A 13,472-nucleotide genomic window follows, 5' to 3' on the forward strand; every position below is an offset into this window, starting at 1 on the left:
GAATTTCAGGTCAGGTGTTCTTGGAGACATATGAAATACAAAGAATGAAACAGGAGGATATTTAATGTGTAATTCATACATTACTTGCTGCTGCTTAAAGGGAAATGCCAATACTTGATAAATTGATAAACAGCCATACAAATCTTCTTGTAGGACAGATAATAAGAGTCCAGAGTGAAAGTCAATGTTAGTTGAATAAAATAAATTTTACCAACAGACAAGTGGTTTTCAGTTTGTAATTAATACAAAAATAAGGATATATGAACATACACTTAGTCATGTTGAACATCCTTTGAGGAAGCGGTAAGATGAGTTAAAGCAACATGTGGTTCAAAAAGCTGCACATGAATCAAATGTTAACATTCATCATCAGGCATCACTTATTTTTAACTAAAAATCAAATGTTGGATGTTGTTTTAGTCACAGAAAAATCCTATTAGGATCAGATTTCCTGCGCTCCCTGAAGTAAAGGGATGTACTTTTGTTTCATGCTGTCAGAACTAGCCTTAAAGTCCTACAATTATAATCTGTTTCAGTGACTTCATTTAGCATTTGAGTGAGTGTAAACATCAGTGGTCATCAGCAGCCTGACTACCAAATAACGGTCAAGTTGCTGATGTCTGTGGAGAGGTCGGTCTTCGACGGGTAAACCACCTTGAGGTTCCCCTCCTGGTCGACTGTTCGGACCTGCTGGACGATCAGCTCGCTGGAGGTCTCATTGCTGGCTGCCAGGTCCGGTGGGCCGCCCCCTTCCCCATCCGACCCCGCCTCATCCTGGTGCTCGGCCGTGAACTTGTTCAACTCTGCCATTTTCTGTGATGAAACAGGAAATGTCCTTGAAAGCGCAGTTTAAAGGACTCTCAAAAAAATAAAACAGAAGACCCAAAAACTGTGAGACCATGAAAGCTGTCTTCTTTGCTGTCATTTGAAAATTTGTCCCAGGTTTGACCATGTACACCACGCAGAGACAGGATCCAACATCGGCTGTGGTGAGCCTATTTACTTGACCACCAGCACCAAGATGCCTCATCAAGTATTGGACACATTAAAAAGTAGCTGTGGAACTGCATGATCAACTTAAGATTGAGCTTTTTTAGAGGCTCCATCAGGCTAAACACACCACAATGACCTTTCCTCTTGTACCTCTTGTACCACATAACATCACCTTAAAACTAGTGAATAACTGAGATCATTTAAAAAGTTACAGATCATCTAATGAGGTGGCGTCTTCATGATTTCTGGTTTTCATTAGAGTAGCTACAACAAAGGTCCAGTCTTGGACCCAGATTCAATGAAGAAAGATAAGGACGTTATAACCAGAGAAAACACTGTTCATAATCTCTAATTACACTTGAATGGCAGCAGAAAGAAAAAGTGAAGCTTACTACAATCAGAGCGTCCATGATGTCTTTACACGTCTGCAGACTGGTTGCACTCGTCACCTCCAGGAACAACTCTTTGGTCGTCTTCTTGATCTGTTAAGCACAATCAGCCGATCATGTTGTTATTTAAACACAGAGAGACTTGGTGGGCTACAGTAAGTCAGTGTGGCACAAAGACAAGCCAACATGCACTATTTATTTTATCTGTCAACATCAATTGAAGTGTATTTCATATGAAATGCTCTCTTATGGGAGGACACTATAATAATAACTGGGAAGAAAATATGCATACACACCTTGGTTTTCTCACTGTTGGTAATAGGTGGGAATGAAATCACATGTCCCTCTGCATCCACAAGGCAGGGGTAGTGTGTTTTTCCTTGAAGAATCTGCAGGTATCTGCAACAAAAAAACAAAATTCTCAATGTGATTACCTTAAAATAGGATAAAACACAGGTTTCACTTGGCATGTGGAACACTGAGCTTGTCAATTCAGCCTGCAAATGATGATTATTTTCATAATCGAGCACAGAGTGATGTCTTCAATCGCTTCTTTTGTCCAACCAACAGTATAAAACCAAAAGACTCTTCATTCAATACAAATAACAATAAGCAGCATATCCTTTGATTTAAAAAGCTGAAACCAGTGAATGTTTGACATTTTTGCTCTTGAAATGACTGTCAAAATAGTTTAAATACATTATTTCTCTCTTGATCGATTAATCATTGCAGCTCTATTGTACAGTATAAGTACTTGTTTTATGATCCTGACTAGTCTATCTTCCTGCATAGTTAAACTGTTGGTATTTGGTCACTTATCATAATCAGCTATTTAAATATAGAATCAATAATGACACAATTTGAGTTTCATGAGCCACTCCTATCTATTGTGTATTAAACATTGAGGTTGACCTACAGACTAAAGCTGCAGACCAGCAGACCTATACTGCCCTCATGTGTTCAAACATAACAATATATCAAAATGTCTTGAGATAACAGACTTTTAACCCAAAATATCCACCCTGTAGTCAACTAATGATGATCTTTCAAAATACTTCCCCCGACGTAAAAAAAGCTCAAGCTGTGCAGAGAATTCATAAGTTGTACTGACTTGTGGAGGCCAGTGACGTTCTGCCTCTTCTTCTGCTTCCTCAGCTCGTCAGCCTCCAGCTGAAGGTGTCTTATCAGCTCGACAGCCGTCATCTCCTTCCGACCCAGGGACGCAATCTAACAAACATTGTGTTCATCAACAAATCGAGAAATTCATTTTTAGGAGCACACAGCAACAGGAAGACACTAGACTTTTGTCTCTGGTTCTTTTATTTTTTTGATTTGATCACTGAATAGGATAGATGTCGAATGTCTGGCTGGCATAGCAAATTGATTCACATCTGAAAATAATGAACCAACCAATTTGCGTGAACATACCTTCAGCTGCGTAGGTATTTTGACATCATAAATCAGGGGAGATTTGAGAAGCTGTACATCATGACTGGCAATGGTTGCGATGGTCCTCTTACCGCACAAGTCATCGTGAAGCTTTGTCTAAAAAACAAACAGGTGAATCTTATTTGGGGACAACACTGACATGTTGTTATCTTGTTAACTGTGTGACAAGAAAATGGTCCGATATAGGCTGCCTTACCTGAGCCACCAGGAACCGTTTGAGCGCATTCCCAGGCTTCAGGTTCATGCCTCTGACCACACAGCACACCAAGTACGGTCGCACATCCTTCACCTCCGCGCTCACTGTGACCGTGAGTGCTGTGGCGGCGTCCGACACATGGAGAACCCTCACCACCATCTTGTTCAGCTCCTCCATCTCATCCTTTTCCTCTGCCACCTTCTTCTTCTTCCTCTGCTGCTGCCTTTTCCCCTTGTCTGCGTTGCGACCCCCGTCCGCCTCACCCCCCTCCTCCCTTTTCCCTTTTCCTCTGAGGTAGTCGAGGATGGACTTGGTCTGGCAGCCGTTGACCATCTTCTCCAGTCGTTTGTCATTCAGCTTGTTGCCTTTGAAGTTGATCTCCTTAAGCTTGGGGCAGTCGCTCAGATCGGAGGGGATCTCGCTCAGCTTGTTGTTGGAAAGATCGAGCACCTGGAGGAGAACAAAACATAGTGCACAAGATGAGTCTGGCGCTGTGGAGAAGAACGTTAGTTAGACCTGAAGTTGTAGGTGCTGTGTAAAGCAGCAGTGCTGTAACTCCTTCACATCAAGCAGGACCCTTAAACTTACAAAATTAGATGAACAGACCTCCACTGGATAATAACTGATCCCATGGTCCCTATTTAATGCAATTTCTGCTTTAAGATGTTTTAAAACGTGTAGACCAAAATAGTCAAATTTACTCATGGTGTCACTTATGGAATAACACTGAACTATAGTGAAAATGAGTTATTTGCAGGGGACCCCTGGACCATAGTCAAGGACCCCTGAACCACAATATGAGAAGAAGTGGGCGAGAGTATGTTTGTTTGGAGGGTACCCACCAAATTCTATTCAAAAAACAGATATTTTAGTGCGTCACTCCCTATCAACAAATGTGAAACCATGTTAGCTGTAATTTAAGACATGCACTATAAACAGTGACAACTCCTCTCAAATTCAGTCTGAATTTAATCCGCCCTTGAACATTTTCCTAAGAAAATGTGTATGGAGTGTGTCGCAAGTTATGCCGAATTCAAGATTGTGTACCAACATTTTAAAAACGTCGTATTGTTTGTGTGTATTTCGGTCATTAAAACAGGTCTGGGGTTGAAGTTCGGCCGACCTTTAAAGCAGCTAGCTTGTGAATGTCTCCACTCAGCTGGTCGATGGAGTTGTCCGAGGCGACCAGCGTGCTGAGCAGATCCAGTTTCTCGGAGTAGAAGTCAGCGGGGAAGCCGGTGATGTGATTCTTGGAGATGTTGATGTTGGACAGCTTGGTGCAACGGCTCAGTCCCTCCGGCAGGACCTCCAGGCTGTTGCAGCTCACATTGAGAGTGTTGAGCTCCTTCAGCTGAGTGATTTCCTCTGGTAGGACCCTAAGGTTGTTGACTGAAAGGTCCAGGACCTTCAGGGACTTAAGGCTGCCGACGACATTCGGGACGGAGGCTAGCTTGTTCCGGCACAGGATGAGGCTCTGGAGGTTGGTCAGATGCTGGATGTCCTCGTGGATCTCTGTCAAACTCGGACACTGGCTAACCTCCAGATAATTCAGCAGAGTGAGAGAGTAGATGGTCGAGGTGAGCCCCCCGTTAGAGGAAATCCTCTCGTCGACAGTTGAACCTTGTAACACCAGTTCACGCCTTTTTCCTGCCGCTGCTTTCTCTATTTCTGGCCATTCCTCCATGTCATCCATGCTCCGAGACACAAGTTACCAAGACAGCCAAGACAATACAGTACACGACATCCGTTTTAATATTTCAAAATAAATGATATCCGGGGCGTGCATGTTTCAGCATGATAAAAAAAATGATAATACATGCCTGCCTCAATAAACAATTATTAAAACGCAATTTGTAACTACATTAAAACCTAATGATTACAGAATTATGAGCCGTATTCGCGAGACCTGTGCACCTGTGGCACATGTATTGTTTTTATTTTTTAATCTTTGGGAGAACATGTTTGCGAATACCCTGTAGATTTACTGCAATACTGCAAGAGCAAGTCATTTTGTGGTTACCGCTACGTGCGATACTTTTATTTTGGAGCCAAATATTTTACTTCCGGCTCAGCTCCGCCCGAGCACCAGGAAGAAGTTGTGAGAAAACGCTTATTTACTTGTATTTATGGTATGTTACGATATGGAAATGGTCTTGACCTGTAGTTAAAAACATAATACGACCATATATGTTAAGGCTGTTTTTTTTTTTTTTAAATGGCAGTTGATGTCAAAATCGACTTGTACGTAAATGGAACTGTTGACAGCAATCCATTGCGCATGTCCGTGCTGGGAGTTGTCAACGGTGGTTATGGAGATAAGATGTGACTACGAGCTGTCAAGATTACGGTGATGTCCGTGGTAAGATATCTTTAAAACACGCACAAGAAAACCTTTATTTACTCGAAGGTGTATACCAACAAAGGGTAGGACATAATGAATGGCCGTTGTCAGGGCACTTATTGGATTTTAGAAAGGTAAAATACCTTAACTAAGAATACAGTTTATTGAAGGGCTAGCTGTGTTGGCTAGTTAACAGTTAGCCTACACCCCCTGCCCAACAAGTTCAAGTCTGCATGAAGGAACTCTCTGTCCTGTCCAAGGAGGTAGAGCATACTCAGGCTAAACACAGTATACCATTACCGTGCACAAAACTCAGTGCAGTATCTGTTGAATGTTTTCTGTCATGTGCTATAAAGGTATGAGCTTGCTTGAGGTTGCTATGGCAACGGCCGGTTGCTCCTCCAAATCATGCTACCTTTTTGTTTTTTGTAACCGTGGTTTGGTTTCGGGTTTGTCACTGAAACGCGTACTGCTTATGGTAGAAATGCTGCCCTCATCAGCGGATGTTTTGGGTCCTTCTGGACCGCCGCAGTGGCGGAGGAGGAGGAGAGCCATGCTAATCCAGCTGGGTTTAAGGCTGCTCCTGGCTGATGTCTGGTTAGGGGAGCAAGAGTTGGACAAAATGTGACCAAGGCTGGCAGAACACCGTGAAATCATAGGCTGTTGTCTCTCCACCACAACATCTCAGATCATGCTGTTGCACTTAACCTTGTTCTGAGTCGACAGAGCTCACGACTAAAGGATTAACATCGATGCGTGCTGCTCACACACAGTCAAAGTTGATGGACAGTGTTTGCCAGATGTCGACCTCTTAATATGAAAATGCCGAGTCTACCACATTATCATCACAATCACAGTCTTTTATTGTTAAAATATGAAAATAGTCTAAAATAAATATATTGTGCCTTTTCTATTTTACGTGACAATCACTCATTGCAGTCTAATTGCGGAAACGTTTCTTGGTCTAAGTGAATGTGTGACTTTTAATAGTTTTGATTTTATTTGTAAATATTCAACATTGCCTTTACTTGCAGGTGCTTTAAATGGTCAAAGTACTGAGACAGTCTTATAGAACATATTTTCAAACTTCTTTGTAAGGCAAGGAGCCCCTAAATTGAAACAAATTAGACCACAGAACACTTTATAATATTGTTATTATTGTTTAACGTGGTTGCGAATTTTATTCAGTACTAGTGCTTAACAATATTTGAGAAACTTTTTTGTTGTTTAGTTTGCCTTGGATTTTTTTTTTTTTTAAACAAAAATGGTTTCACATTCAGAAAAGAGTTGCCAAATTTCTCAGATGTGCAACATAAGCACCCATTCAAGGACACCACCTGGACACAATAGTAGTATGCTGTTGGCATGATTTCAGTTTGGAACTATCTATACAAATAAAGATAATAATAATAATTGTTGAATCATCTTAAAATCGATCATTTTCTCTCATTTAAATGTTTGTCTTGTAATAGTGTCCATCAGAGAGATGCCCAGAAAGATAGGATTCATTGTGGTCAACTCTTCAAGTCATGAGGACAACTTTAGTGCCAAGGAACTCATGGTCCATGCACCCACAGTCAATGGCTGGAGATCCAACAGGTACATTGTAAATGTAGTGCTGTACTTTCAAAAGCATAATGCATTAATTCATTGCAACTTAAAGTCTTCCAAAGCTCCAAAAGCAATGCAAACCGTTTTTTATTGAACTGAACTGTAACTCAACATTGTGTGAATCAAATACTCTGCAGACAGTGCTCCTACCCTCAGCACATCACCCTCCAGCTGGTGGAGAGAAGTAGGGTGAGGAAGCTGCAGCTGCTGGCCCACCAGTACCTGATCCCAGCCAAGGTGGAGTTCCATATTGGAGATGCCCTTCCTGAAACTAGCACCCCAGGGCTCCCTGGGCAGCTTCGCAGACTAGGGTGAGACAGCAGACCCTGCAGCACGGTTTTGACTTGCAGCCATGTGTGTAGCTTTGGTCCTCTAATCTGGATTTGATTTTGTATTTAACCAACCATAGCATGAAGGAGATGCAAACAGGCAATCTTTGTGGTAGTCATTTGGACATCTTTCACAATCCTTTGACATTAAGGCAGATTAATTCCTACTATAAATCATAGGCCTACAGAGGGGAGTTTCCGGGAGGTAATATACATGCATTTGTTAGCAATAAGCAATATGCCCGTCACCCACCATAACCAAGGCACTGGAATACAACTTGGTCCCCATGTCTTACACAGGTGCCACCCACTGCACCAAGCATATAGTATGAGTTACCCTACACTGATAGAATAATGAACTGTGTAAAATATAATTGTGGTGTTGTATGTCTTGTCTGAACAGCAACTCTGTATTCTCGCCACAGATATGTGTCTTTGTCCGACAATGAGAAGACAGGCTTCAAAGCACGGGAGCTGAAGTCAGTCCATGTAGATGTCATCGGAACGTACCTGAGAATAACCTTCCACAGGAACCATGTCAACCGTTACAATCAGTACAATCAGGTACTCTGTTAGTGGTAGCGATGGTGTTGCACTCCATAGTTAATTTGGTTACATTAATGAGAAAAAAGCAACAACAAAAACGTAGCTTGCTATCTGTCTGGTCTCCGATAGGCCTGCATACCCCTCTCAGATAATAGTTAAGAGTATTATTATTGTGATGTGTTGTGGTGAAATGAGAGCATTTTAGATTGGACTTTAAACACAGCTGATAGTAACAGTATGGCCAACAACAGCAGGGCTGAACTTTGTGTTCTGTAGACAGCTTGGGAAAGTTGTCAGATATCAGATCATGGGTATTCATTTTGAAATATTGTATAAATTAATTTCTGAACATCATCTGACTAATTATACCATCAACCATAAGCTTGATTTGCACTTTCATTTCTAATAGTGCTGAGCTGATTAGTAGAATAATCATTTATTTTACTGGCAGAATAGGTTCTCTCAGCTCAAGATTAATACACATTTAAGGGTTCAACCAAAAATGAAAATTCAGTCATTATCTACTCACCCGTATGCCAATGGACCTTCGGCTGATGTTTTATAGTCCACAAATCACTTGTGGGGCTTCACAGCAAAACAGCGCTACAGCATACGCCTTAACATCAGAGGCAGACAGGGACTTGTTTAAAACATGAAACAAAAACTGAAAGAAAACATGAAATTGCTCCATACAGCTCAAGATAGGGGGTGAGTAGATAGTGACTAAATGTAGATTTTTGGGGAAACTTATCTTTTAATCAGTATTTACAGCAGCATGACAGTTTATGTGGGGCTGATTCAAAATAAACAACAGCATGTTTTCATTTTAAGCGAAGGAACGTTCCATCAACAATGTCGCTCATCTATGTGTTTTTTGACAACAGGGGTGCTCTGTGACAAAGCATCAACACAGTCAATACTTGTTGTTTGTTGGTTTGAGCACTTTCAAGTGATTTGTTTACAGTAATAAAGATAATGAATATCACCAGTCTTACCCTTTACAATAAAAGGATTCAACTGTTAACCGTCCTGCACTGGCCCATATGTCACATGCACTGATTTGTTCATTTTTCCCTCTTACTTTTGTTTTGTCCAACCACCTCACCAACATCTGTTTATGATTTCAGGTTGCTTTGGTTGCCATTAATGTTCTGGGAGATTCTGTGGATGGCAATGCTTTTAATACAATTGTAAGTGAGCACTCTCCTTCACCTGTTGCCCGTCACAGCACTTACACCAGCACAGCAGCAGGTGGTGCAGTTGTGCTGTGATTTTGTGAGACTATGCTCTGTAAGCAGTCACTCTGAACTGGGCTGACTGATTTTTCCTCCTCCATCCACTGACACTATGACAGTCTGAACCTTTGACATGTTAAACAAGACAGGTCAGAGTATTGTCCACATATCCTATATCATATATACCTGTTCATATATGTTCATCATATGTCCATAATGGCCCTGAATAATGTGAATGACTGTCATAGAGATTTTGATTCAACTTAAATCTAAGTTTTGAGGCAATATTTGGTGGTGAATTATATGGAGAGGATACCCTGATTGTACAGATATAGTTGATATATTTCATAGTTGTTTTATGTATTATTAATCCATATTCACTGATCCAAAGACATTGTATAAGTGTTTCTACAGTATATGTTTACCTGAATGGTGTGTGTGTGTGTACGTGTGTATATGTGTCAGGAATGTAGTAATGAGACACAAAGGGAGGACAGTATGTAATCACACAGGAGGCCTTTAGTTAGCTGGTGTAATCCGATAGTCCTGCAGACGGACAGGTCCTGGAGGAGAGAGAGAGAGCACCTTAAAACACACGCAGACACAGAGACATGGAAAGACATGGACACACACTCGCACAGATTCCAGTGAACAGGCTGCGCATTGTTGCTCCGCTAATCCGACTCTGAGCACCTCCACCACAGCAGTGATCTTGCCCGAAGGGTCGGCTAGATCTTGTTCTCTTATATCTGCTGTATATGTGGAAGCTGTGTTTGTCCTGTGGAGGGAGACTGTGGCTCAGTAAAGTGTGTCGGTTCATCCAAACTGTGAAGAAACAAAACATATCTTCTCATTTACGTGTACCGACATCTAGTGATGCAGGGGGTTTTGGTTTTATTTGTCTGAGATGTCTGGCTTTGAGATTTCTGTCTCAGTTCCAGTGCGATGTAGACGACACATAAAGATGAAACTAGATTTAAAAAAATCCCAAAATATAGATAACAGTATAAGACCAATATTCAAAATGCAATCTCTCAATTCTTACCCTACTCTTACTTCATTTATGCTGTAGTAAAAGCACAGTGGGTACTATCGTCGCTCTCGGTGTCTCTGCCAGTCATGTCGTGTCAGGACCGTGACACTGAAGCAACTAAATTAAATACAGCCATCATTAGTTTTATTATTTACACCTCCGCTTATCCCTCTATGACATAGCAGAACTGTGTTGCGTCTCTCTCCAGCTCATGTACAGTAACAAGTGATTTATTCCATTAAATTGATGGGATAATCCTCAGACATGTTTCTTTCACATTCAGCTTTTATTGTAGTTTGTTGAGCTTTTTGTTATCTCCCTTTTCTTCTTCTCAGGCTGATTTTACTGGCGTTTCTGTTGTGTATTCTCTTTCCTCGAGATGTGTTGTTGTGTGAACTTTGAGATGCCGTGTTATTCTGGATAATCTGCAGAACACATGGTCCCCAGTTTTCATAAGGGCTCTTCCTTTGCTGCAAAGTAGTTCCAGAAAACTGCTCACTGCCGGAGGATTGTTCGGAAAAAAAATGTACATAGTTGGTGTTGAATTTTTAAATATCATTTTCCACTTCTGGGCACACTGCAGAAAGAAATTCACCTTTATTGTGTTGGGTGGGGGCTAAATTCTCTTGAGTTTAACTTGAACAGTTGAAACCAAAACTATCTGTATCAAGAACTTTTCTTTTGTAATTTGAGTGAATTCCTATTTTTAAGAAATGTAGTTCAAGAGCAACACTTACAAATGTGCTTCTTGCCAAAAATCAATAACATCACATTTAATCTGTGTCAATAACTAATATAGAAGATGTGACACTAACACTTCTAATCGGTTATCAACATGTCGAGCTGTCAGTTAAGAAAAATCTTTGTTATTTGAAATTGGGATGTGTTAAACAGTTTTGACTGCCCTTAGGCCTCTTGGATCATATTTTAGCTTCTCTTTTCATATGGAAAAACACTAAACTATGTGATAAAGTATGTAAACAGCATTGTTCTTGTTCATACATCCTACTGGTTAACAGGAAGTGGTGCTCTTCTCTAAACGGAAGTTTGTCCTTTATCTTAATAAATGCTGATATGTTGCCCATAAAGTATGGCAAGAATGATGTTATCAGCAGACAGTGTTTCCTGTTCTCATAATGATTGGCCACTTAACATTTCAGGGGATGGCAGTGAACACAGTAGATTACAAGTCTCCATGTATGACCATAGCCTGGAGGCACTGATTAATAATTGGGTTTGGATGTGTGAGTGTGTGAGTTAGCACTTGTGGTACTGCCATTACAAGGTCTGAGGAGTTTTTGAAAGAGGCAGTTAAGGTCAAGGTAAGGGTTGAAGTTGAGGGCCACCTTAAAGCTAATGGGAGTAGAAAACTGGTAATACAAGAGTATATACGCACGTGTTTGTGTGTGTGTGTGTGTGTGATTTGTCCATCTGTTTACCCCCAGCCAAGCAGAGAGCAGCTGATCGAACACTACCTCAACAGTACCCAGCTGGAAGCCGCCTTGGACACGACCTTCATGGGGTGAGGCTAGGCCATTGAACCCTGGTTTCTTTGTCTTGTGACAATAACATTGTTTAACAAAGCCATTTAGTCTGGAAACCAACCAATAAGGCATTCAAGGTCACTCGCATTTGAAGACAATGCAGGTGGTGGCCCATCCAAAGAGGAAAACACATTTCGAAATTGTTTTTTTCTGTGAATATATCAACCCCCAAGGGACGCTTCACCACAGGGTCTCACTCCTTGGGGGGGTCGGTCAGTGTTTTTCCTCTTTGATCAGGAATTGCACAATCCGGAGCTCATTTAACTGATGATGACACATGTATTTTACACTGGCATTATCTCAAAATCACGTAGACACTAAATGGTCTTTTCTGATTCAATATTCAACATGGCTCAGTATATCCTCACAGAACTTTGTTGTGTAGAAAGAAATGTTTCAAAGTTTCAGTTTATTTAATGTTTCAAATCCTTGTGTCCCGTCTTGCATCTAGCAAATGTGAGTCCATCTCCCCCTTGGACGACCTGGCTTTCGACATGTACCAGGACCCGGAAGTCGCCCATATCATCCGTGTCCTAGATCAGAAAAAGCAGGACATGGTCCGGCAGGAGAAATTTGAGCAGGCCAAGAATCTGAAGCAGGCCATTGCAGACCTGCAAAAGGTACTGTAGCTGCTGAGAGGTAGACATGGCTAAAATACATTGACACCAGATATTTGCTCACATGGGTGAGCAGGATGTGTTCTCTCTGTAGTGAGAACATTTTAGTGTCTTGAATAATTCATATTTAAAGCCTTCAAAAGATTGGTTATTGGAAGGGTTTTTTCCCTAGCAGAAGACAGTAGATATGGGCAAGAATTCCTGCGAGAATGCCAGCATCTCTATTCCCAATATTCAGCTTTATTCTGGAACAGTAGTGGAATGTAAACAAAGTACTCAAGTACTGCACCCACTTAGATACACTTTCTAATTTCTTCTAGATTTCAGTGGGAAATGTTATACATTTTACTATTTCTGACAGTTCTAGTTCTAGTTACTTTGCAGATCAAGATTTTAAGATGAAAGCACAATGAAAGGCGTCTTACACATTCATGTATCAATAATAATCCAATAGTATGATATATAATAAACACTGAATGGGGTCATTCTGTTAATGAGAACATCTGACAGTACATTTAGCCGATAATCATTCTGTACTTTTACCTTTGAAAACAGAACTGAACTCGGTATATTTTTACTTTGTGCTATTGCTACCTTTACTTCAGTAAAAGCTCTGCCATCCTGTGCTCCTTTCACCCATGTTTGCTCTTTTGGCTTTGACAGCTCTTTTCACTCTGCAAGTAATGACCACATTTCTTCCTTCATCATTCCAACCACACACTTTCAATATGTCTGTTACTGGCTACTATCCTGAATGGTGGCAACAACCAGCTCACGTTCATGTGTTTTATGTAACAATAAGGAATGTGTGTAGGGAAAATGTTATTTGAATTTTGAGACGGCTATGATTAGTGCTGTAGTCAACAAGCAGGCCATATACATTAAAGTATAATTATGAAAACTGTACGCAATATATTATTTGTGATAAGGAAATCATTCAGAACCAGATACCAGCATCCATCTGCTGCCACTGCTACAGATATTATGATGATTTTCCATTTTAAAATGTCAAATTTGTGAAGCTTGTATTCTTTTTTGCACACATCCAGTGAAATTTTACCACTGTTTGTAACAGTAGTTGTTAAACATTGTTCAGATTCCTGTTACTGACTCCCTTTGTATACAGCGTTACCATGCTGACCATGAATTCTTAATAAGCTCAACAGCTGCTGTGATGCTCCTAGGGTAG

The 13,472-nt window shown here is 40.8% G+C and overlaps 2 protein-coding genes across 3 annotated transcripts in view; one reads left to right on the forward strand and one right to left on the reverse strand.

Annotated features, from left to right (window-relative positions):
• Window positions 1–45: 45 nt before the first annotated feature.
• On the reverse strand, window positions 46–4,763 carry lrrc47 (leucine rich repeat containing 47). The gene is made up of 7 exons (XM_037105307.1): window positions 4,151–4,763; window positions 3,028–3,477; window positions 2,811–2,927; window positions 2,494–2,609; window positions 1,679–1,781; window positions 1,386–1,475; window positions 46–813 (listed from the first exon to the last, which is right to left on the reverse strand). The coding sequence occupies exons 1-7, from the start codon at window positions 4,718–4,720 to the stop codon at window positions 592–594; spliced, it is 1,668 nt and encodes a 555-aa protein (XP_036961202.1). The 5' UTR covers window positions 4,721–4,763; the 3' UTR covers window positions 46–591.
• A 415-nt stretch (window positions 4,764–5,178) lies between these two features.
• cep104 (centrosomal protein 104) overlaps window positions 5,179–13,472 on the forward strand; it is a 29,486-nt gene continuing 21,192 nt past the window's right edge. The window contains exons 1-7 of one of the 2 annotated variants that reach the window (XM_037105302.1): window positions 5,179–5,386; window positions 6,841–6,967; window positions 7,117–7,290; window positions 7,734–7,872; window positions 8,982–9,044; window positions 11,568–11,644; window positions 12,118–12,286. In XM_037105302.1, the coding sequence (XP_036961197.1) occupies window positions 6,855–6,967; window positions 7,117–7,290; window positions 7,734–7,872; window positions 8,982–9,044; window positions 11,568–11,644; window positions 12,118–12,286 (735 nt within the window). In that variant the 5' untranslated portion in view covers window positions 5,179–5,386; window positions 6,841–6,854. The remainder of the gene's footprint in view (window positions 5,387–6,840; window positions 6,968–7,116; window positions 7,291–7,733; window positions 7,873–8,981; window positions 9,045–11,567; window positions 11,645–12,117; window positions 12,287–13,472) is intronic. The other variant, XM_037105303.1, reaches the window with a different exon arrangement.

This window comes from Acanthopagrus latus, chromosome 7 (assembly GCF_904848185.1).
Source record: "Acanthopagrus latus isolate v.2019 chromosome 7, fAcaLat1.1, whole genome shotgun sequence".
Lineage (NCBI taxonomy): Eukaryota > Metazoa > Chordata > Actinopteri > Spariformes > Sparidae > Acanthopagrus > Acanthopagrus latus.